This window comes from Miniopterus natalensis, chromosome 18 (genome assembly GCF_054644295.1).
Source record: "Miniopterus natalensis isolate mMinNat1 chromosome 18, mMinNat1.hap1, whole genome shotgun sequence".
NCBI classification, from domain to species: Eukaryota; Metazoa; Chordata; class Mammalia; order Chiroptera; family Miniopteridae; genus Miniopterus; species Miniopterus natalensis.
The window spans coordinates 10,393,285-10,416,455 of record NC_142098.1 but is presented as its reverse complement, the minus strand read 5'-3'; the positions used below and the strand labels follow the sequence as shown (position 1 = coordinate 10,416,455).

Here is a 23,171-nt window from a genome sequence, read left to right as displayed (position 1 = left end):
TGTTATTTTCTAATTCACCAGAACAGAAGTCAGAGGGTATACCCTATGTCATTTTTTTTGAAAGGTTTTAATACATCATCCAGGTCTTCACCCTGACCTCGCAGCTACCCACCTTTATTCTATTAAGGCTCTTTACATTAGGAATCCCCTGATAGGACAAAAAGGCAGGCTATGATAAAAGTTTCCATTTTAAATTTTCCTACAGAAGGAATTATCTAACATTCAATAAAGACATGATGTGCCCGGACAGCACGGCTCAGTGGTTGAGCGTCAACCTTTGATCCAGGAGATCGAGGTTCGATTCCCAGTCAGGGCACATGCCCAGGTTTCGGGCTCGATCCCCAGCAGGAGGTGTACAGGAGGCAGCCGATCAATGACTTATCATTGATGTTTCTCTCTCTCTCTCTCCCTCTCCCTTCCTTTCTGAAATCAATAAAAATATATATTTTTTAAAAAAAGACAGACATGACATAAGATGTTCATATAGTCACTGAACCCAAGAGTTCCTCTAGTATAATCTCTAATAATACATAATTATGAAAATTTTAAAAATTAATAATAAAGGCAGCTCTTATCTAACAGACTTTCAAAACAATCCAGACACTATTCTATAGGATATAACATTTAATCTTCACAATGCTACTAAGAACTGCTGTGCTAATATTACTAATTTATAAATGAGAAAATTTAGACAAAATAACTTGCCCTATAGGAAACGAGTTATGGTGGTGAAGGCAAATAAAGGCTAAATATTGGCTAACTCTTCCATTCCTGTTCAGTTCAAGTTACCTTTGGAGAATGACTTTGCAAATATGAACAAGATTTGGGCAGGATAAACTAACTTGCTATAATTTTAATATTAATATAGCCTTCCTTAAGTATGACTTATCAGATGAATAACTTGTTAGCCAAAGCAAATTGGTGTCCCATATATATGCCATTTCCCCTAAGGGCTAATGAAGCCGATGTTGAGAAAGGTTTGAATGACTAATAATGTCTCTAACACATTTGCCGCCATTCTAAGCCTTCCCACTTTCCTTATATTCATGGAGTTTTTCACTTTTTCACCAACTGAACTCTGATATCAAATGAATTTTGAAACACAAATAAACCCTCCCAATTCCTAACATTAATAAGGTCTCTCATCACTAACAAATGCTCAATAAATTCCGGCCTTTAAATAAAGACTTTACATCCACAGTATAAACTCTGATATCAAGTTATTATCCTCAAATGCTTTCCCACATTCCTTATAACCACAGGGGTTTTGTTTGTTTCTGTTACTAGTATGAACTGCAGATGTCAATTAAATTCTGAACCTTCCCATGTGTCTTCATTCATTCCTCTGTCGTGTATGAATTTTTTGATGTTTACTAAGGTGTGAGCCACGAATAAAGGCCTTCCCACATTGCTTACATTCATAAGGTTTCTCACCAGTGTGAATTTTCTGGTGTCGACTGAGTTCTGAGCCACGACCAAAGGCCTTCCCACACTCCTTACACTCATAGGGCTTTTCACCATTATGACTTCTCTCGTGGTAAGTTAGTTCTGACCTTCGAATAAAAGCCTTCCCACATTCCTTACATTTATGGGGTCTCTCACCAGTGTGAATTTTTTGATGTCGAATAAGTTCTGTGCTACAAGTAAAGGCCATTCCACAGTCCCTACATTTATAGGGCTTCTCACCAGCGTGAGCTCTCTGGTGTCGAGTAAGCTCTGCGCCACGCCGAAAGGCCTTCCCACATTCCTTACATTTATAGGGCTTCTCACCAGTGTGAACACTCTGATGTCGAATAAGATGTGAGTCAGAGATAAAACCTTTCCCACACTCCTTACACTTATGAGGTTTCTCACCAGTATGAATCCTCTGATGAAGACTCAGTTGTGAGGCACAACTATATGCCTTTCCACATTCCTTACACTCATAGCGCCTTTCACCAGTATGAATTAATTGATGAAGACTAAGTTGTGTGTCATAACGAAAAGCTTTCCCACATTCCTTACATTTATGGGGTTTCTCACCAGTATGGATTCTCTGATGTCGTAAAAGGTGTGAGGGACGGGTGAAGGCTTTTCCACATTCCTTACATTCATAGTATTTCTCATCTGTATGAATTCTCTGATGTAAATTAAGTTGTGCGGTAGATGGAAAGGCCTTCTCACACTCCTTACATTTATAGGGTTTCTCACCAATATGAATCCTTTGATGTTTCATAAGCTGTGAGCTAGAATGAAAGGCTTTCCCACATTCCTTACATTTATGAGCTTTCTCACCAGCATTAGTGCTCTGAGGTTTAGTACTTTCAGAGCCATGAGTGAAGGCACATTTCTCATTTTCATTACTTTTCTTTCTTTCATGAATTCTCTGATGCTTAATCAAGTCTGATTTACTATTACAGGCTTTCTCACATTCTCCACATGTAGAGCTTTTTTCCTTATTATGGCTACTTTCATGTTGAAGGTGGTATGATTGGTACCTGTAAGGTTCCTTACATTCCTTGTACTCACATGATTTCACTCCACTATGAATATTCTGAGGTACTCTGTTAACTGTGCACTGAATAGAAGCAGATATTTCTTCAGAGGTTATTATCACTGGTCTGAAATGTCCATCCTGTTGTTTCTCCACGTAGCATTTGATTTCACTATTATCTCCAACCCTAGTGCACTCAAGGTTAGAGTTCATAAGTCTTTTTGTTATCTCTGGTTGCAATGATTTAATTTCATAACTGCTTTCCTTTGGAGATAAATTCCTGGTTTCTCTTCTGGACTCCCAATCTGTAAGATTACAAGAAAGAAAACAGAGGTGTTTTATTTCATGTTGCAGGAAAAAGGAAAGTTCTAAGGTAGAAATGACAAATTAAAAATAGCAAATAAATAGCTATTAACATTGCATTGCAATTTTAAAAAAACGGTGGGGGAAAGGAGTTATGCTTTGGAGAAGTATCAATTTAGGTCCTTTGCCCATTTTTTAATTGGGTTGTCTTTCGTTACGTTGTATGAGTTCTTTATATATTTTAGAAATTAACCCCTTATCAGATGTATCATTGGCAAATATGTTCTCCCACAAAGTGAGATCCCTTTTCATTTTATTGATGGTTTTTTTGCTATCCAGAAGCTTTTTATTTTGATGTAGTCCCATTTAACTTTTCCTTTATTTCTCTTGCCTTAGGAGATGTATCAGCAAACATATTGCTACAAGAGATGTCTGAGATTTTGCTGCCTATGGTTTCTTCTAGGATTTTTATGGTTTCATGACTCACATTTAAGTCTTTTTTGATGTTGAGTTTATTCTTTTGTATGGTGTAAGCTTGTGATCTAGTTTCATTTTTTTTGCATGTCCAATTATCCCAATACCATTTACCGAAGAGACTATCTTTACTCCATTGTACGCTTGTGCCTCCTTTGTCAAAAATGAAGATAGGCAAATAGAGAGACTATCTAGTCAGTGGTACAGAAAGGAACATAAAACAAAAAATAAAACAAAAACAGAGCCTCTGAGACCTGAGGAATACTGTCGTGTAGAAATATATGTGCAAAGAGAGTACTTGAATGAGAACAGGAAAGGGGTAAAAATACATTTGAAGAAATAATTTCCAACAATTTCCCAAATCTTGATTAAAAAAACATTAATATACATATCTAAGAGGTTGAACAAACTCCAAGTTGAATAAACTTTGCTGTAAACTTGGAATAAACTTGATCAAGACCTACACACATCATAGTCAACTGATGAAAGTCAAAGACAAAATCTTGAAAGCATCAAGAGAGAAGTAACTTATCCTACATACAGGACCCTCAGTAAGACTGGCAGCTGCTTTATCAACAGAAACCATGAGAACATAAAGCAGTTAAGTGACATGTCTGGTATTAGGAAAAAGGGCTGTCAGTCAAGAATTTTATATCCAGCAAACTATCCTTTATAAATAAAAGAGAAATTAAGATATTCTCAGAATATTTTTAAAACAAAGCAATTTTATCACTAGCAGATCTGCCCTACAAGAAATACTAAAGGGAGTTGTTTAGACTGAAATAAAAAGACAAAAGAAAATTTGAATCCACAGAGAAATAAAGAGCACTATTACAAGTAACTATGTAGGAAAATATAAGACTATATAAAAGTATTTTTTGTTTGTAACTCTGCTTCTTCTATTTGATTTAAGAGATAACTACATAAAACAATAATTATAAAAATGTGTTGATGGTATACTAGTTTCCTATTTCTGATATAACATATTACCATAAACATAGTGGCTTAAAATAACCCAAATTTATTATCTTACAGCTCTGAAGGTCAGAAGTCTGAAGGTTTAATAGGTTAAAATAAATGTGTTTGCAGCAAGACTGTGTTCCCTTCTGTAGGCTCTAAGGAAGAATCTATTTTCTTGCCTTTTCCAACTCCTAAACACTGCTCATTCCTTAGCACATCATGGCCCTGCCTTCCACCAACTTCAAAGTCAGCATATTGCATCTCTCTATGCATTTCTTATCATACCTCTGATTCTTTCAAGGACTCTTGTGATTGCCTTGAGCCCACATGAATAATCTAAGATAATCTCCCTAATTTAAGGCCAGCTGATTCACAACCTTAATTCCTCTTTGCCTTATAAGGGCAACATATTCACAGGTTCCAGGGATTAGGATGTGGGTATCTTTAGGGGAGTCATTATTCTGCTTACCAATATTTACTTATAATGTATTAAAGTGTAATTTGTATGATGACAATCGTACAAAGAAGAAAAGGAGGGAACAGGAGTATATTAGAACATAGTTTTTTAAATAAGATTAAAGTTAAATTAGTATTAATCCAAACTAAATTGTTTTAAGATAAGATATAATTGAAATTTTCAGGGCAACTACTAAGAAAATAACTCTAAAAACAGTAGTAAAAGAAACAATCTTAAAACTAAAATGGGACTCTAGAAAATGTCTATTTGACATAAGTTATAGTAATGGAAGAATAAAGTGTAAAACAAAAATAACATATGTAGAAAACAAATACCATGTCAGACACAAATCCCACTCTATCAATAATTACATTAGCCCGGCTGGGCGTGGCTCAGCGGTTGAGCGTCGACCTAGGATCCAGGCGATCGGGGTTTGATTCCCGGTCAGGGCACATGCCCGGGTTGTGGGCTCGATCAATGATTCTCATCATTGATGTTTCTATCTCTCTCTCTCCCACTCCTTTCCTCTCTCTGTAATCAATAAAGATATATTAAAAAAATAAATAAATAAATAAAATAATTACATTAAATGTAAAAATATTAAATATTCAAACAGATGGCAGATATAGACAGGATGTATTAAAAAGCATGATCCAAGTACATGCTATCTACAAGAGACATACTAAATTCAGGATACAAAAAGATTAAAAGAAAAGAATGGAAAAAGATATACCATGCAAAGACTAACCAAAAGTGAGCTTCAATAGCTATACTATTATCAGACAAAAATTGTAATAGAGACAAAAAAGGACATTTTATAATAAGAGGGGCAATCTCAGGAAATTATAAGTCACAAGCATACATGCACCTAATTACAGAGCCCCAAAATCCATGAAGCAAACACTAACAGAAATGAAGAGAAAAACAGGCAATTCGACAATTCAATGCTCTACTTTCAATGACGTATAGATCAACTAGCCAGAACATCAACAAGGAAAGAGAAAACAGCATACTCTTAAATAACTAAAGGGTCAAAGGAGAAATCACAAAAGAAATTGGAAAATACTTTTGAGTTGGACGAAAGGAAAACTCAACATACCAAAACATGGAATACAGTTAAAGCAGGTCTTAAAGGGAAATTAACAGCTTAAAATGTCTATATTTAAAAACGAAACAAAACAAGAAAGATCTCAAATCAATAAACTAATTTCACCCTTTAAGGAACTAGATAAAAGAGAGAAAACTAAAACCAAAGATACCAGAAGGAAATAATAAAGAATAGAGGAGAAATGATCAAAATAGATAAAGAAAAACAGAAAAAAATCAATGTAACTGTAAGTTGATTCTTTGAAAAAATCAACAAAACCAACAAACCTTTAGCTAGCTTGACCAAGAAAAAAAGAGAGAAGACCCATACTAAAACCAGGAAAGAAAGGGGAGATATCACTACCAACCTTACTGAAATAAAGAGGATTATAAGTAGATTGGTGGTTACCTAGGTCTGGGTGTGGGGAGTGACTACTAACAGGTATGAGGTTTCATTTGGGTGACAGAAATGTTCTACAGTTATATTGTGCCAGTTTCAGAACTCTGTGAATAAACTAAAAATCAATGAACTGTACTTTAAATAAATGAATTTTACAGTAAGTGAATTATATCTCAATAGAGCTGCTTTAAAATGTCAGGTTAACCTTGGCCAGTGTGGCTTAGTGGATTGCCGTGTGGTGCACGGCACTGGAGGGTCGAGGGTTTGATTCCCGGTCAGGGCGCATACCCAGGTTGCAGGTTCGATCCCCAGTCTGGGTGCGTAGGGGAGGCAACCAATCAATGTTGCTCTCTCACACTGATGTTTCTGTCTCTCTCCCTTTCCCTTTCTCTCTCTCTCAAATCAACAATAAAAAGAATCCTTGGGTGGGGATTAAAAAAATAATAAAATAAAATTTAATAAGTAAAGACAAAACTGGTCCCAAAGCATAGGGAAAATGATTGTCTCCTGGGAAGGAGGAAGGCACCTCCCTCTTGAAATCAGAGGGAAATATGAGGAAAGACAGCAAGAGAGTATGAAGTGAAGTAAAACCCTGAGGCCTCATGCTGAAACATCCTTACTTTCTTTTCCAGACCTCAGGCCTTTCATGGAGCTTTCCTCCCAACATCTCAGAATGCTGCCTTCTCATAGCCCAGCTGGATGTCCCAGCTGCCATGGCCTTCGCCACACGAGTCACCATCACTCACCTGGGCACCACTCTTTTGTCTCCTCACTTTCAACAATCCAGGGCTCCTTCCCCTGCTCCAATAAGGAGATCACATCTGGCTTAGAATCAGAAAGTCCTGCGCGGGTTAAAAAAAAAAGGGCCGAAGTTATGTTGTGGGTGTCCCAGAATTAAAGTCAACTCATGACTATCGAGAAAGAGTAAGTCGTTTAAGGGTGAAGATCAGAGGAATGAAAAAGATAAAATTGCAAAAAGGGGTGGCCAATTTTTAACTTCACAAGAAACAACTGTTCTTTGGTAGACAAGAATCATTAATTCAGCCAGGCACTTGAAAAAGCATTCACAAGAAATTGATAACAAAGAACATACAAATTCCAGAAGGCCTCTTCTGGATTTTGAGGGGCAGGTAAACTCACCCAGTGAGATCAGGTTGTTATAATTCTCCAACATTGTATCTCGGTACAAATCCTTCTGAGCAGGGTGCAAGCATTCCCACTCGTTTTGACAGAAGAAAATGGCCACATCTTTGAACGTCAAGTCCTGAAACCGCAAGTAAATATAATATTTGTGAAATTAATGGACAAAATCTTTATAGCAGAATAAAAGAAAATGCAGAAAGCAGTTCAGAAAGGGAAGACTGTTGGGAAAACGGGCTATGCTGGACCCTTCAACATGGATGGGTTGGTGTGGGAGCAAAAGTGACCAGAGCACATATAACTCTCGGTACAAACATCATTTTTGAACATGCCTGCATGTTTAATATGTCTTGGCATGATCCTCTCCCATTATCCACGCAGGTCTGGGGATGAACAAAGGCCATATAATTGGTGTTGCCCAATTTAAAAAAAACTCTACACTGAAGTACACAGCACGCTCTCTGTTCAGCACATAACACTTGTGATCATCTCCTTCCCTTTCTCCCAACGAAGTTTTTAAAGTCTGAATCATTCAAAAATATCTTATGAAATTTCTACTTCTGAAAATAGAATTTAAATATAACTTAGTGACTTAATAATATCTTAAACACTTGGGCTCATAAATATCCCAGAATATTAAATCCTAATCATTTTTCCACGTCACCAAAAATTCTAAAACAGACATCAGTTTTACCGGCGGTATGCCACCCCATCTTGTGTATTCTGTGTTATTACTTCGGGGAACTAGGCTGGACAAGTTCTCTAAGGTTCTTCTGCAGTTATGAGAGTCATTACTCCTCAACAATTTACATATCTGGCTATATTGTTCCTATTACCATAAATGATCCCTAACTATACTCCCCTTGTTTCTGAGCTACCAGAACTGATGGAGGGAGATCCAGACTCACATTGATGTGACCCAAGAAGAACAGACACTACGTAAGTTCAAAATGGACTCACTTATTGGTGTCTCCGGGCATCAATTCCTTGGAATATAACTCCATACACTCAATCTGACATATGTCCCCGAGTCCTAAAAAGCTCGGAGAGCTTGAGATATGGACAAATACCGAGACTGCAACAAATCAACATCAATTACCTTCTTGTCTAATTGGAAAACTCAAGTCTGCAACATGGGACCCCACTTGACCGCTCACCTCCACTTCAGTAAATCAGAGCTCTAACAAACGAGGTACATAGTCTCCAGCAGGGGTTGGTTTTCCCACTCCATCAGTACTCCTGGTGGAAGGATATGCACTTAGGGAATGCTAAGTAGTTTGCAAAATGAATATCTTAACACTTGTCAAAGAACAGAGGGATGCTATAAGACAGCGGCCTTTGGTAGCATCATTCACTGGAATGGGAAGAACTGGGGAGCAAGTTCCTTGTGGGGCTCAGGGAAGCAGGAGTTTTCAGGAAAAAGAAACCCACTGTCCAAATCTTCCAAAACAAAGCATGCGTTCAATGAAGGGCAGAAGAGATATTAATTCACATACATAATGGCTTGTAGGGTTGAAAAGCAGATCACTTATGTCCTGGGTTCATCCGAGAGATGCAGAACTTGAGAAGACAAAGGAGAGAGAAGCGAAAGTAGCCCTGAGTCACCAGACTGACCTCAGAGTCCCCAGAGGACTGAGAATGATTTTTCCCTCCCCTGTTCCAACCTTTCTCTCTCTTTACACCCCCACACACACTCACAGACACAGACACACACACACAGTCTCTTTCTTTCCCAATTCGAGGGAGAATAACAAACCTTTGCCTTCCCGCACACCAGGGAATACATAATGTATTTAGAAGGAGCAACTTCCTCGCCACCAGGAGCTCACCCGAGCCCAGAGGGCCTGTGCCAACCTGCCCTGGGCGGACCCTGGTTCTCCGATCCCTTAGACGCTGCCCTCCTCAGCCATCAGAGGCTCCCCAAAGACATGGTGCATGTACAGCAACATAACTGACAAAGGATGACAAGCCCCAATATTTAAGAAGTGCCTTGAAAGCATTAAAGGGAATGAAAAACTGGAAATATAAAACTCAACAGAAGAATTAGAAAATGACATGAAATAATATTTCAGAGAAGAGAAAGTGAGACGGGCTGAGCCTCTCTTAAATGGATGGGAATACTCTACATCTTAATTTTAATCCTCTCCTAAGTAAGTTTAAAGTTTCTCTTCAGGCACTGCCCCGAAAGCTCCGCTCTATGCCTGTGGATGCCAGCCCACGGCAGGAGCCCGGAAAGCAAAGAGCCCCCTCTGGGCCTTCGCGTGAAAGAGCGCTCGACCTCATTTAGTACTGAAATATGCAAATTTAAAACCAGAATAATGTATCAATTCATACCCACCAAATGGGTGAAAATGTAAAAGCCTGACAACACCAAGTGTTAACAAGGAGACGAAGTAAAAGGATTTCTAAATGGGTATAAACACTGCAGAACAACTGGGCAGGACCGGAAAGACTGACGATGCATATGGCCTATGACCCAACAACTCCATTTCTAGTTATAGACCTAGAGAAATCCTTGCAGATGATACCAAAAGACCAGTTCAAGAACGTCCACATGAATATATAAGAAAGAAGATATATTTACACCATAAATGGCTATACAGTAGGATAAATTCACGATGTAAATGAATCTCAATATACATTGAGAGACAAGTAATAAAGTAGCAGAGGATTTCAAACAGTATGATTTTATTCACATCAAATTTTAAAATAAAAATAAACGCATATAGTTAAGACTGTAAACAAAAGCAAGGGAATGAAAACATGAAACTCAGAACAGTCACCTCTGAGGGATGAAGAAGGGGGTTGTTTGGACAGGGAGAACTCCTGGTACATGTTTTAGTTTGTTTATTTGTTTTTTAACAATAATTAATGTTCTACCTCTTAAATATGAGTGCTCAGTCATTCATCAGACCTTACACATTTTCTAATAGTCAATATTTAATAAAAGTAGTTTTAAAAACACAGTTACAATACAGTGTGTGAGAACTGTGACAGATGCAGAACACAGGAATGTAGTTGGAGTCACTGAGGATAATTAGGAGACTGATGCAGGCTTCACAGAACCCAGAGCAAACGGTGCTGTGGCATAAGTACCCCTCTCGTATTTCTTGTGCAACAAAGGCAAGAGAGAGCACTGTGTATTCTAGAAACTACCAGCGAGTGAGAGGGAGCAGAGAGAGATGAGGTTGAAAAGAAGGCTCAGATCCTGAGACGTTTAGACTTGTTTTCACAAGGGAAGGGTTTTAAGCAGGATAAATTAGTTCCTATTACAAATAGAAGAATCTTGCCATGGGAACTGAGTGACTTACTTGGGTTAAGGGGCATGTAAAAGCTTCATGTCACACGCAGAAGATTAGCTGGGGTCCAGAAAAGGATTCCTATAAACAAAAACATCTCAACAGCATTCCCAAGTCCAGTGAACGGAGTAAGCTGGAGGCAGAGACTGACTGCATCCTGCATGTCTGAGAAGCAGGCAGTTAACTGGGGTAACTGGTGAGGGGTTCTGGGAGAGGAATCTGTCTAGAAGTGATGCTAGAGAAGCCCAAAGGGGCCAGACAGGAGGGTCTTAAATGACAGGTCATCCTGGCAGGAATAAAAATATTCTCACTCACCGCTTTACTCCAATACTAACTAGGATCGGTGCTTTAGTAAATACACTGTGCTTTTTAGTATATATACGCGATGGATACAAATACATATGCAGAGAAATATATAATGAATGGGAAACAGCACATTACCCTGAAAGTCACGGGTTCACTGAGTAAAAGAAGTCACACGACTAGACTATTTTATTGGTGAGAAGTAAAAGCAGAGCCAGTACAAGGTCAATGTGTTATCCACTCCCAGGAAGGTCTGATCTGGCACAACAGACAACGAGGGAGGCCGTAGGGCGCAAAGGAGGCAGAAACAATGACATCTGGCACCTCACTGACTGCTGGGAAGATCGGGAGGTAGGAGTTGGGGGACCTCCAGGTTGCCAATTGAAAGTTCACACTGAGGTGAGTTTCCGTTTCCATCCTGGTCCACAAACCTTGTAGGACACATTATGCAGAGGATGTTACAAGGAAGCCCATGGTCACAGAACTAATAAGCTGTAAAAATGGGGTAAGACTCTACCCTTTCCTAACAGTATATAGCCTCACATTTATACAGAGAAAGAACATAACCAACTGAGGGGAGGAGGAGGGGGGCGGAATGGACAGTCAAGGAATGGGAACAGGAATTCAACAAGTTCTCACGGAATTCAGAAGACAAGTCAAGGAGAAAGGAAGAAACAGACAAATCCAGAATACAAAGACTATTGCTTAGTCTTTAGAGAGAGGGGAATTCTTGAAAACTGACTGGCCAGCATTAATGAAGAGCCACACTCAGACACGTCTAAGAAAAAAAAACCCGAGCACACTATGAATAGTATGTCATTCTTTAAAATAGTTTATGCGAAAGTCACAGGAAAAAGCCTAAATAAACACCCCAAGTTAGGAATTTGACAGCGCTCATTCTTTGATCATATCTCACACCAGATACCTTAAAGATTAAATTGTATGGACAAAAGAAAACAGTACTTTAGGAAAATATGGATGACTTTCCTATTGTTATAGTAGGGAAGACCTTTTGCAACGGCATAAAGGGAAGAGAACATTTTTTGAAAACTCTGAATCTAAAAACATGCACAAAATAGATTGTGAAAAAATATTCCTAAAACAACTTATAAATGACAAAGAGGAAAATATGCTTGACGTGTAAACTTGTTCAAAATAAACCAAGAAAGATAGTGCTCTTTGACAACCGGGGAAAGGAAATCAGTAAGCAATTCAGAAATCCCAGTTGTATCATTAATTTATAATTTTGGGACAAGTGACTTAACAGAATCTATTTCCTCATCTGTCAACTTCAAATATTAGCATATTTCATCAATTCTGAGATGCCATTGATTGTAAAGCCACCATTACTTTATAAACCAGGAAAGAAAGAAAAAATGCCATCAATGAAAGTGTAACTTGCCAGACCTTGTAAAACCTATCATGATGTCAAAAAGTACATCATAGAATTAATGAAATATAGTCAGACCTGTCTCATGGTTATTATATGGATTCAATAAGATAACACATATAAAGAATGTCAATCTACAAGTGGCTTAAAGCAAACACAAAAGTTAGTTGCTTCTATGAGTAATCCCATTCTGAAAACAAAATGACATACTTGAACATATGTGCAGACAAAACAATTTGAAAATATCCCTGGCCAGTGTGGCTCAGTGGTTAGAGTATTGGCCTGTGCACTGAAGGGTTGCAAGTTCAATTCCCAATTAGAGCGCCCTGGGGGAGTCAACCGGGATGTATGTATATATGTATGTATGTATGTATGTATGTATGTATGTATGTATGTATCTATCTATCTATCTATCATCTATCATCATCTCCCTCCCTCCCACTCTTAAAAAAAAAAAAAAATCAATGGAAAAAAATACCCCCTGCCTGGCCTCCTATGATCCAGTAGATCTCAGTTCAATTCCCGGTCAGGGCACATGCCTGGGTTGCGGACTCAGTCCCCGGTGGCAGCGTGCGGGAGACAGCCAGCCAATTGATGGCTCTCTCATCATTGATGTTTCCATCTCTCTCTCTCTCCCTTCCTCTCTCTGAAATCAACAGAAAAGTATATATATATATTTTAAAAATATATATCCTCTGGTGAGGATTAAAATAATAATAATTTGAAAATATTAATAGTGGCTATCTGTAGATGACTGGACCATGAATGACAAACTTTCTTAATAAGCTTCTCAAGTTTTGAAATGTTTCCGAGAATCCTATATTACCATAATCATTAGTTAGAGAACAATTAGGTTATTTCCATCTTGCAGAACAAAATATCTAGAATTGAAGAGGGCAGGCAGGCATCCCAGGCTATTAAAAATTTGGAAGATAGGTTGACCCTGGAGGGGACAACAAAGAGTGAGATGGAAGTAAGTAAGGTTATCCTGCTGGTCAGCTTCCCTGCCCAATCCCTGAGGCACATTCTGTCAAGGCCGTTTATGGGAATGAACAAAATCCAGGGAAGTGAAAAGTCTAGATCAGAGTCCTGGTTTAGGCTCCTGCCTGGTTTAGGAAAACTCTCCATAAATGTGGTTTCCTCCTCTCTTCTCTTTTTTCCAAATCACTACAGTAAATCTTTTCGATAGACTCCTGAAATAGGATAGTGTTCTGAAAACCAAGAAGCCCTTTCCAAGAAGAAAAGTGCCACATACAACTTACCTCCGCCATGACTTCTGACGCACCGCTGCTCTTCGGTCCTGGATTCTTAAGAGCAGGAAAAAATGTGGAAAGAGATTAAGAAACTAGGAGACGACAGTGCCTCCTGGTTCCCGTCAGAACAAATCCTGCCCCTCCCCAGGCACTAAGAGGGAGCCCAACCCAAGGGAGCCCGCAGCTCCACCACCCCCTCCCATCGCCGCAAGGCAGCAGCTGGCCGGGGGTCCAGGCGGGGTCCTGGGGGGGGCCTGGGGGGCAGTCCCCGCCGGCGGCTGCCCCCCCCCCCCCCCCAGCAGCCTGACTCGGGGTTCTTCCGAGCCAGATCCGGGGCTCCAAGGCAGCCTAAGCGGGTCGGTCTGCCGGGGCGCCCACCACACCCTGTCTCCCAGGCTGGGGGCCCCTCTGTGGGACTGGATCCCCCGCGACCAGGGGGAAGGAACAGGAAGCCTAAGTAGGAGGAGCCCCGAGGCCCAAGCTCCACGAACCCTCAGAGCGGCGGACAGCCCCGCTCGCGGCGCCCAGAGCGAATGGCGGCGGCTCGGCAGCCTCCGCGGCGCTCCCCGCAGTGTAACCGGAGCTGCCGCCCGAAAGGCAGCGGGGGTCGCAGGGCGGCGCCCAGACCCCACCCACCGCCCGCGCTCCCGGCGCCTCCCGGCTCGGCCCGAAGGCGGGGACGGCGCCGCGGCCGCCGCGGGGGTCCTCACGCCCCGGCCGCAGGGTCCCGCGGGGAGAGCGCGCCCACCGCCTTCCCGCGGGCGCCGGGCTCGCGGTCCACGTGGGGGGGCGGGGGGAGTGTCGCTCGGGCTTTCCGCCCAGCGGGGCACCAGACGGCCGCGACAGCCCTGACCCCACGCCCCCCTCCGGGTTCCTTGCACTCCCGTCTGATCGAACCCGCCCCAACCCTGCGACCCTCCGCGCCCCGAGCCACCCACTCGGGCTGTGAGCGGCACCGCCGCGGAGCCGTCGGGGAAATGTAGTCCGGAGAAGCAGACACCCAGCCCGCGGGCTTCTCCTCTAGTCGCCTCCCGCCTTCGGTGAAGCTCAGTGCGGGGGACCCAGTGCCCGGGCATCCTGCGGGGACCTGGGGGAGCCGACGGGGCCGGGAAGCAATGGGAGGCTGCTGCGGACTAAGAACGGGCTGCGGGCCGTGGAGGCTCCTGAGGTCTGTAGCCCACAGCTTGGGAAAGCGCGGGGCGGTCCTCCCCCGGATGTCCCGAGACCCCGAAGCTGACCCGCGGGCAACAGTCCTCGCCCCAAACTGGGAGATGCCCAGAGCCCGCTAAGCACCGCAGTTCAAAGCCGGGGAGCCGCGCTCCGAGCGCGGGGCTAGCAGAGCCCCCCCCCCCCCCCCACGCGGCCAAGCAGGGCTCCTCCGGGACCCCGGCGGTTCCGCCCTCGCGACCACAATCCTGGCGGTTCTCAAATTTCAGCCGAGCGGTCGGCCCCGGTCCCGGGCCGCCGGGAAGTGTAGTCCCGGGCGGAGGGTCCTGCGCCGCAGCCCGGGTGTGCAGCAGGGTTGGGGCCGCGGGGCGGCGGCGGGGGCCACCCTGGGGGCGTCCGGGAAGGAGCCCGGGCCTCGCCAGTCGGGCCGTGCGGGGCACTGAAGGCGCGCAGCCTCGAGCTCCGGGCGCTGAAATCCCAGCAGGGACTTGGGGGGGGGGGGGGGAGGACGGCCCCGGGTCCCGACTGGGGATCGCGGAGTTGCAGTGCGAGTCTGCGTATGCCACGGAATACCATTTGCAAACGTGTTATCAGTGCGTGAATTCAGATAGACGGGCCCTTGATAAGCTCTCTGGAGAGCTACGCTAACGTTTCCTTAACAGCTTATTTCTAGGACGTGTCACTGTGATATTTATTCTTTTTACTTTTAGAGTATCCTCTTATATTTTGGCCATTATCATGCCCTTCTTATGAAACATTATTTATTGAATTTAGTTAAATATAAAAGGAGTAAGTAGAGACCCTGCGACTGATGAACTAGAAGACAAAAAGTGGACCAGCCCCGCCGGCAGGGCTCAGCGGTTGAGCGTCGACCTGGGATCCAGGCGATCGGGGTTCGGTTCCCGGTCGGGGCACATGCCCGGGTTGCGGGCTCCATGGGTGACTCTCTCATCATTGATGTTTCTCTCTCTCTCTCTCCCTCTCCTTTCCTCTCTCTGAAATCAATGAGGATATATTAAAAAAAAAAAAAAAGTGGACCAGGTTTTAAAAATTCACAATTTGATTCCAAGATATCAATTAAACACGATACTGATAAACAATAGCAAAACAAAAAAGTTAAATCAAAACAGAAACATTAGAAATAAGAATGGTTAAACCACATAGAATTTAAAAGAATTGTGAGGCTGTTAGCTGTTATGTGAAACTCTTTAACCACAGTAGAGGGAATTGTAGGTTTTCTAGTAAATTTTCAATTATTAATTCTGGGAAGAAGTAGAAAACCTAAACAGAACAATAGCCATAATAAAATTTAAATGTCTTAAAATATGTACTATTGAAAAGGTTCCAGATGATTATAGCTGAGTTTTAGCTAATTTTTGAACTCAATGACTATGCAATTTATTCAGATTCTAGGAAAAGATGGAATGCTCTCTAATTAATTTTGTCTAACTAATATAAAACCTTATAAGGACAGGCCAAAAGAGAAGTATTATCCATTTTGTATTAAAAGATAAACTGAGGCATGTTACAATTTTCAAGAGTTTATCTGAGCATACATAGATTTGAATCAAGCAGTGTCAAACCAAAGTGGTTAGGAGTGCTCCTCCAGGGGCTAGTGGACAGGTTTTTATAGAGAAGAGCTGGAAGCAAAGCGAGGAAATTATTTGGTTGGTATACCTTTAAGCACTCGCCTTATCTGGGAAAGCTAAATTGGATGTTTGTGATTGGTTGTTTTTAAATTTTATTTTCTCCAAATTGAGTCATTGACTCTGGATTAGTTTTTGGTTTGCTTATGTAGGGAACAAAGGCATTATAGCCACCTCAACCTAATGGCTTCCTTTCTAATACCTTTAATATTTATGATTGATTATTGATGCAAAAATTCCAAATAAGCGCTGATTTCAACAATGTATAAAATTTGTACAGGGAATTTCGTCAAAATATTTCCTAACGTTGGAAGAACATTAAGAAATCCAGTGGCAAAATGCATTGTATGAACAAATTAAAGGGGAAAAAAAGAAACACATATATTAAGTGATGCCAATAAGATAATGTGGCAGATAGAACAATCTACCCCACTTCAAGATATCCAAGTCCTAGCCCCCAGAGCCTGTGAATGACTATGTTATTTTACATGGCAGAAAGAGATTTTGCAGATGTACTTAATTAAATTAGGGAGCTTTAGAGATGAGAAGATTACCCTGGACTATCTGAATGGCCCAATGTAATCACAAAGGTCATTATAAGAGGAAGGCAGGAGCATCAGAGTCAGAGAGGAGATGTGAAGACCCGAGAGGTTGGAATGATGGGCTCTGAAGATGGTGTAAGATGCCATGAGCCAAGGAATACAGGTAGCTTCTAGAAGCTGGAAAAGGCAGGGAAACCGATTCTACCCTAGAACCCACAGAAGGAACGCAGCTCTGCCAACGCCTGATTTTTGCCCATAAGAACCATTTCGGACTTCTGGCCCCAGTCTCTGGAGGAGGAAATCTTCCCTCAGAGCAGGAATAGAATGGAATGACCTGTCATTCAGCAGAAAGCCCTGTTCCTAATAAGTTAGTTTTTCTGCCTTATTTCCTGAGATAGTTTTCCCCCGCCCCAACCAGGATATTCTGCATTCCTTCTGAAATTTTTTCTCCTACAGAAACGAATTGAGGAGCTATTTCTAGTTTCTAGTTCCCTAGTTCTTCTGTTCCAGTGGGGTCTTTCCGTACATCCCCAAGCAGCCCAGTGCCCTCCCATACTTATTTCTTCCATATGATTGAGTAGAGCTCCTAATAGGCAAATGTTCTTCAATCATTTATTTGAAATTTTTTAAATCTTCAGAGGCATTAAAAGAATCGAACAAAGAACTTTTCTACATTCCCACTGACTATTCTGCTGCCTAAAGAACAAATTGTAAAGTGAACCTCCAACAACTTGCATATGAAGTAAAAATGAGGAGAGAGAAGGGAAAGGTGGTTTATATATACAGATAAACACATATAACAATCAAGGAGAAAATATGCAAACTATTCGGGGCCTCGTGTCTATAAGAGGATATGAGGCCATAGTTTCCCCTTCAATGACCCATTCCATTTATTTCCATTGCCCGCAGTGACAGCCTCATATGCCTTAGGTTCTTTACCTGATAGAAGGACCTAAAACCCTCATTCCTGAAGATTCTAAGTCCTTCATCATTTTGCACTTTTTTTTCCTTTTTTTGCTGTCATTTTCCCATTAACCTTTACTACTGAACATAGATGTAGTAAAAGAAACGCCAGAGACTTCCCTGGGTTTCAGATCTAGCCCTCCTTACCGCCATCGTTTAGCAGTAACCCGATTCCTCCTTGGTAATTGGGATCAGTCATTCCAGCCAGTAGATTAACTTTTTTTCTGCTCAGTGGTGTAGGGAGCACAATGCGTTCAAGAGGTAAGTCTCATCTTTCAATTCAATAGAACCATTGACATCGGTGTGTCCCCAGGTGGAAGCATCGCCTAGTTGGGGACTAATACATCCACATCAGCAAAGCTCAAATTCTGTGAGCAGCTGTTAGGTGTTACGGTGAAAGAAGCCACTCTCACTTTACTCCTTCATTCCTGGAGCATGCGTTTTGGGCATGGGAGAGGCCGTAACAGTCTCTGATTCCAAAAACATTCAGCATCCTGTAAAAGAGGACACCAGCCTTTCGGGGTGAGGCCTCCAATTGGCGCTGAAACTGAATCTTCAGTAACCAATTCTGCCTTTCAGCTGGGCCAGCTGATTCCAGGCGATGGGATATGTGGTAAGACCGGCTAATCCCATGGGCAGGAATGCACTGCTGCGCTCCCTCTGCTGTGAAATCAGTTTCTGGTTCTGACAAAATTCTGTGTGGGATGCCATGATGGTGGATAAAGCATTCTGGGAATCTCTTGTTGGTGATGCTGGCAGAAACATCATAGGCAGGGAAAGAAAACCTCATATAATGTGTGCTACGCTTGTGAGGATGAATCTCTGTCCCAACCACGATGAGAGAGGTCCAGTGTAGTTGACCATCTACCACGTGGCTAAATGGTACTCACAGGGGATATGCCGTATCAGGGACTCCAGGTTGGTCTCTGCTATTAGCAAAAATTAAAAAAAGAACTGTGCTGGCTGATTGTGTCCCTTCTATTAAGAAAGTATATGCTTGCAAACACCCCTCATCCCTAAATATTTCGGTATATATCTGATGGCCAGATTCATGACACATTGTTGCCCTTAGGCACAAGGTAGGCTGGGAAATAAAATATTGAATTCTTCCAACATCTATAATGGAAATTCAGCTAAGAAAAGGTGGGCTGAGGCTGTCTGTTGTGTCTGTCAAACATCAGTGTCTACCACAAGCACATATCAACTGGAAAGTGGTGTCTTGAAAGAAGGGTATAAACTTGGGCCCCAGAGGGAAGAGTCCAGGGAAAGAGACAATGTTTTTGCGCTTAAGACCTGAGCAAAAATTCCAGTTAGAACTAAAAACTTCTGCAAATCAGATTCTTTGGAGGGAAATAAGAGGACAAGACCTCAGAATAGGAATCACTGTTGGGAGGAACCACTGGCAAAACCTGTGAGGAAGGGCCAAGGCGAGATTCTCCAGGAAGTGGCAGAAACCAGCGATGCTTTAAACGGTGCTGTTACGACCAGGGTAGAAGAGAGAGCATAGGTTCTGGTAGGTGGGGGCCGGGTAGCACAGGAGAGAGAAGTTCCTACTCCACAACTTCAATAGCTCATTTGTCAGAGAAAATATGAAAAAAATATATACATGGTGTTAACTCAAAGTGTTAACACAGTATGGAGAGTTGCTGTTTCCTTAATATTTTGTGTGGTTGTGATAATGGAACTACAAAAAGTTATGAATGTAATCACTCACCCCATGCACATGTTAATGAACAATGTGAACAAATTTTATATTATTTTTCTCTTTATGTTTGTTCAGGTTATATTTATGAAAATGTAATTTTATGTTTGTTAAAGCTAAAAACTAAAACAATTGGGGCTGGAGTTTTGTATGTCTTATTTTTCAAGCAATTTGTTATATTTTTCAAAAATGTCAGTTCACAACACACTGAAATTTTTAAATAGCAAAAATAATAATCTTGTCTCTCACCACAGATAATTTGAGAAGCACTACTTTAAAAAACAAATTATGGGATGGGATATTTAAGGACTTCCAGTCAAGATGGCAGAGTAGGCAGACCCTGTGCTTGCCTCCTCCCATAGCCACAGCAATGCTACAGCTAAGTTGTAGAACAACCATCATTGAGAAACACCTGAAAACTGGCTGAACAGAATTCCTATAACCAAAGACATAAAGAAGAAGCCACTATTAGACTGGTAGGAGAGGCAGAGATGCAGAAAGAACAGGTCCTACACCATGGTGTTGAGGCAGGATAGTAAGAAGCTAGGAAAATTCCTTGGTGAGTGAAAAGGGGGAGCTGAGAAAAGATAATTAAACACGGCCAAACAATTGGACCAATTTATAGCCAGCTAGTAAACTGCAAGACTTTATCTTCCCTAACCAAAACCACTTGAGAGCAAACAGTTTATATCTCTCTTCCCTAATCAGAGAACACACAGCTTAAATCACCCTGGTCAGGGAGCTGGGAAACAGAGACCCAGTCAGTGCCACTTGTGCCAGTCAAACCCAAGGACTTATCAGGGGGATCACTTCATAAGTTATATAAGTGTCTAATCTTTATGTTGTACATCTGAAACTAATATAGTATTGTATGTCAGCTGTATTTGAAAAAAAAGTAAAGAACAATAAAATTTTAAGGGCTCCTCTAATCTCCCTCCTGTAGTACTTTTATGTTTCCAAATGACTAACAACCAGTGTCTTAATTAAGAGGGTGTAAAAGATAAATTCTTTTACTCAGAGGTGCCTCTTTTTCATCTCTAACATTGGGGGCATGCGTCATCCCATGGGTCATGTCTTATTGCCTTCTGTTGCAAACTGAACCAACTTTTTGTATCTACTTTTACTTACCATTTTGATTTAAAGATTAGAACAGATCAGGTGTCTCATATTTTAGATAATACTTATGACTTATTCTCTATTTACAGTATTTGTCCTTTTAAGCAACTCCCAAACATAGCAGAAGCCACACTTACATGTTAGACACTAGAAAATCAGAGAGTTGTTGTGTAACACGCAATAAGAAAGTAAAATTTCACAAAGGTTGAGTTAACATAACAAATTCACATGTGACCTAGGGCCTCTCTAATAAATGCACATATATCATGAAGGGTAAGAAACAACTTTGGGATGGTGCACACTCAAAGTACAACCCTCTGCCAACAGTATTTAACAGAGACTATATTGGGAACATTACATTAAATGGCTGCTCTGCTGTCAGTTGTTAAATTTAGTTGGAGGAGAAATGGCAACTGATTATGTGGGAACACTAAAATAGTCATTAATTACGCCCCAGAAATAGCTGCTGTAGCTTTGCCTTGGCTTTTACACTGGAGCTCTGCATAAAGCCTGGTGCAGCTGGTGTCCAACTATATTTATTGGCATGCAAAGTTAGTATAAGTTGTTACTGTGGCTAATATTCCATGGCTTACTAAGAAAAATGATACTACTGAGACTAATTAACAGCATCAAAAATTAAGAACTTTTGTAAGCATAAACCTTCTATAGGACCCAGCCAGTCCACTCCTAGGTATTTATCCTAGAAAAATAAAACCACAGATCTATAAAAAGACTTGTATCCAACTGTTCACGGTAGATTTATTTGTAAGGGTTTCAAGCTGAAAACATTCCAACTATTCATCAACAGGTGGCTGGATAAACAAATTGTGGTATACTTACTCAGTAGTAAAAAGAAACAAACTACTGCTGCACATAACAACATGGATAAATCTCTCAATATCTGAGCAAATAAAGCCAGATACGAAAGACATTGTATGATTCCACTTACATAAATTTCTAAAACAAGCAAAACAAACCTATGGAGATTAAAGTCAGAAAAGTGATTACCTCAGAAGAGGATGGTAGTCCAACCTGTTTATTTATTCTTTGGTTTCCCTTGCCCAAGGAGACAAATAAAAGAATATCACTAAGAGTAATGTCAAAGAGTATACTGTTTATATTTTGTTCTAGAAATTTTATGGTTTTGAATCCTACATTTAAGTCTTTAATCCATATTGAGTTTATTTTTCTGTATGGTGTAAAAAAGTGGTCCAGTCTCTCAACACCATTTACTGAATAGTCTGTCTTTAACACATTGTATATTCTTGTAATCTTTGTCATAGATTAATTGAACATGTAGGCGCGGGTTGATTTCAAAGCTCTCTATTCTGTTCCACTGATCTTTGTGTCTGTTTTATGCTAGTACCATGCTGTTTTGATTACTATGGCCTTGGAGTATAGTTTGATATCAGGCAGCATGATATTTCCGTGTGTTTTTTCCCCCCCTCAAGATTTCTTTGAGTATTTGGGGTCTTTTCTGGCTGCATATAAAATTTAAAATTATTTGTTCTAGTTCTGTGAATAATACCTTTGGTGTTTTGATCAGGATTGCCCTGAATCTATGGATTGCTTTGGGTAGTATGGCCATTTTAACAATGTTAGTTTTTGCTATCCATGAGTTTGGTATATGCTTCCATTTATTGGGTCTTCTTCAATTACTCCCTTCAATGTTTTATAGTTTTCCCACTACAGATATTTTACCATCTTAATTAAATTTATTTCTAGGTATTTTATACGTTCTGATGCAATTACAAACGGGACTGTTTTCTTAATTTCTCTTTCTAAAAGTTCATTATTGGTGTGTAAGAATGCAACTGATTTCTGAATATTAATTTTGTATTCTACTGAATTCATTTATTACTTCTAATATTTTTTGTTGGGATATTTAGGGTTCTCTTTGTATAGTATCATGTTCCCTGCACATAGAGAGACTTTAATTCCTCCTTTTCGACTTGGATACCTTTTCTTTCTTTTACTTGTCTGATTGCTCTGGCTAGAACTTACAGTTCTTTGTTAAGTAAAAGTGGTCATTCTCGTCTCACTATCAGTATAATGTTAGCTGTGAGTTTGTCATATATGGCCTTTATTATGTTGTGGTACGTTCACTCTATCCATTTATAGGAGTGTTTATCATAAATGGATGTTAGATTTTGTCAATTGCTTTTTCTGCATCTATTGACATAATCATACAATTTCATCCTTCATTTTATTGATGTATTGTGTTAATTGATTTGTGAATATTGCACCGACCTTACACCCCCCAAATAAGTCCCACCTGATCATGGTATATGATCGTTCTGATGTACCTCTGAATTTGGTTTTCTAATATTTTGTTGGAGATTTCTGCATCTGTGTTTATCAGGGATATTGGCCTATAATTTTCTTTTTTGTAATGTCTTTGTCTTATTGTGGTATCAGGATAATGTTGATTTTATAAAATGGGTTTGAGAGTCTTGTCACCATTTCAGGTTTTTTGGAATATTTTGAGGATAGGTAG

At 40.8% G+C, this 23,171-nt stretch overlaps 1 protein-coding gene across 5 annotated transcripts; it reads right to left on the bottom strand.

Annotated features, from left to right (window-relative positions):
• Window positions 1–654: 654 nt before the first annotated feature.
• On the bottom strand, window positions 655–14,045 carry LOC148090994 (uncharacterized). Of its 5 annotated transcripts, none has more exons than XM_087827147.1 (5): window positions 14,030–14,045; window positions 13,548–13,592; window positions 7,294–7,417; window positions 6,900–6,995; window positions 655–2,778 (listed from the first exon to the last, which is right to left on the bottom strand). In XM_087827147.1, exons 2-5 carry the CDS (start codon window positions 13,554–13,556, stop codon window positions 1,334–1,336), a joined length of 1,674 nt encoding a protein of 557 aa, XP_087683273.1. In that variant the 5' UTR covers window positions 13,557–13,592; window positions 14,030–14,045; the 3' UTR covers window positions 655–1,333. The 5 variants fall into 5 exon arrangements, with proteins under 5 accessions (XP_087683273.1, XP_087683274.1, XP_087683275.1 ...); XM_087827148.1 differs by lacking the exon at window positions 14,030–14,045 and adding an exon at window positions 8,451–8,853 and having other exon boundaries at window positions 7,294–8,368; window positions 13,548–13,762; XM_087827149.1 differs by lacking the exon at window positions 14,030–14,045 and adding an exon at window positions 8,451–8,853 and having other exon boundaries at window positions 13,548–13,762.
• Window positions 14,046–23,171: the final 9,126 nt, after the last annotated feature.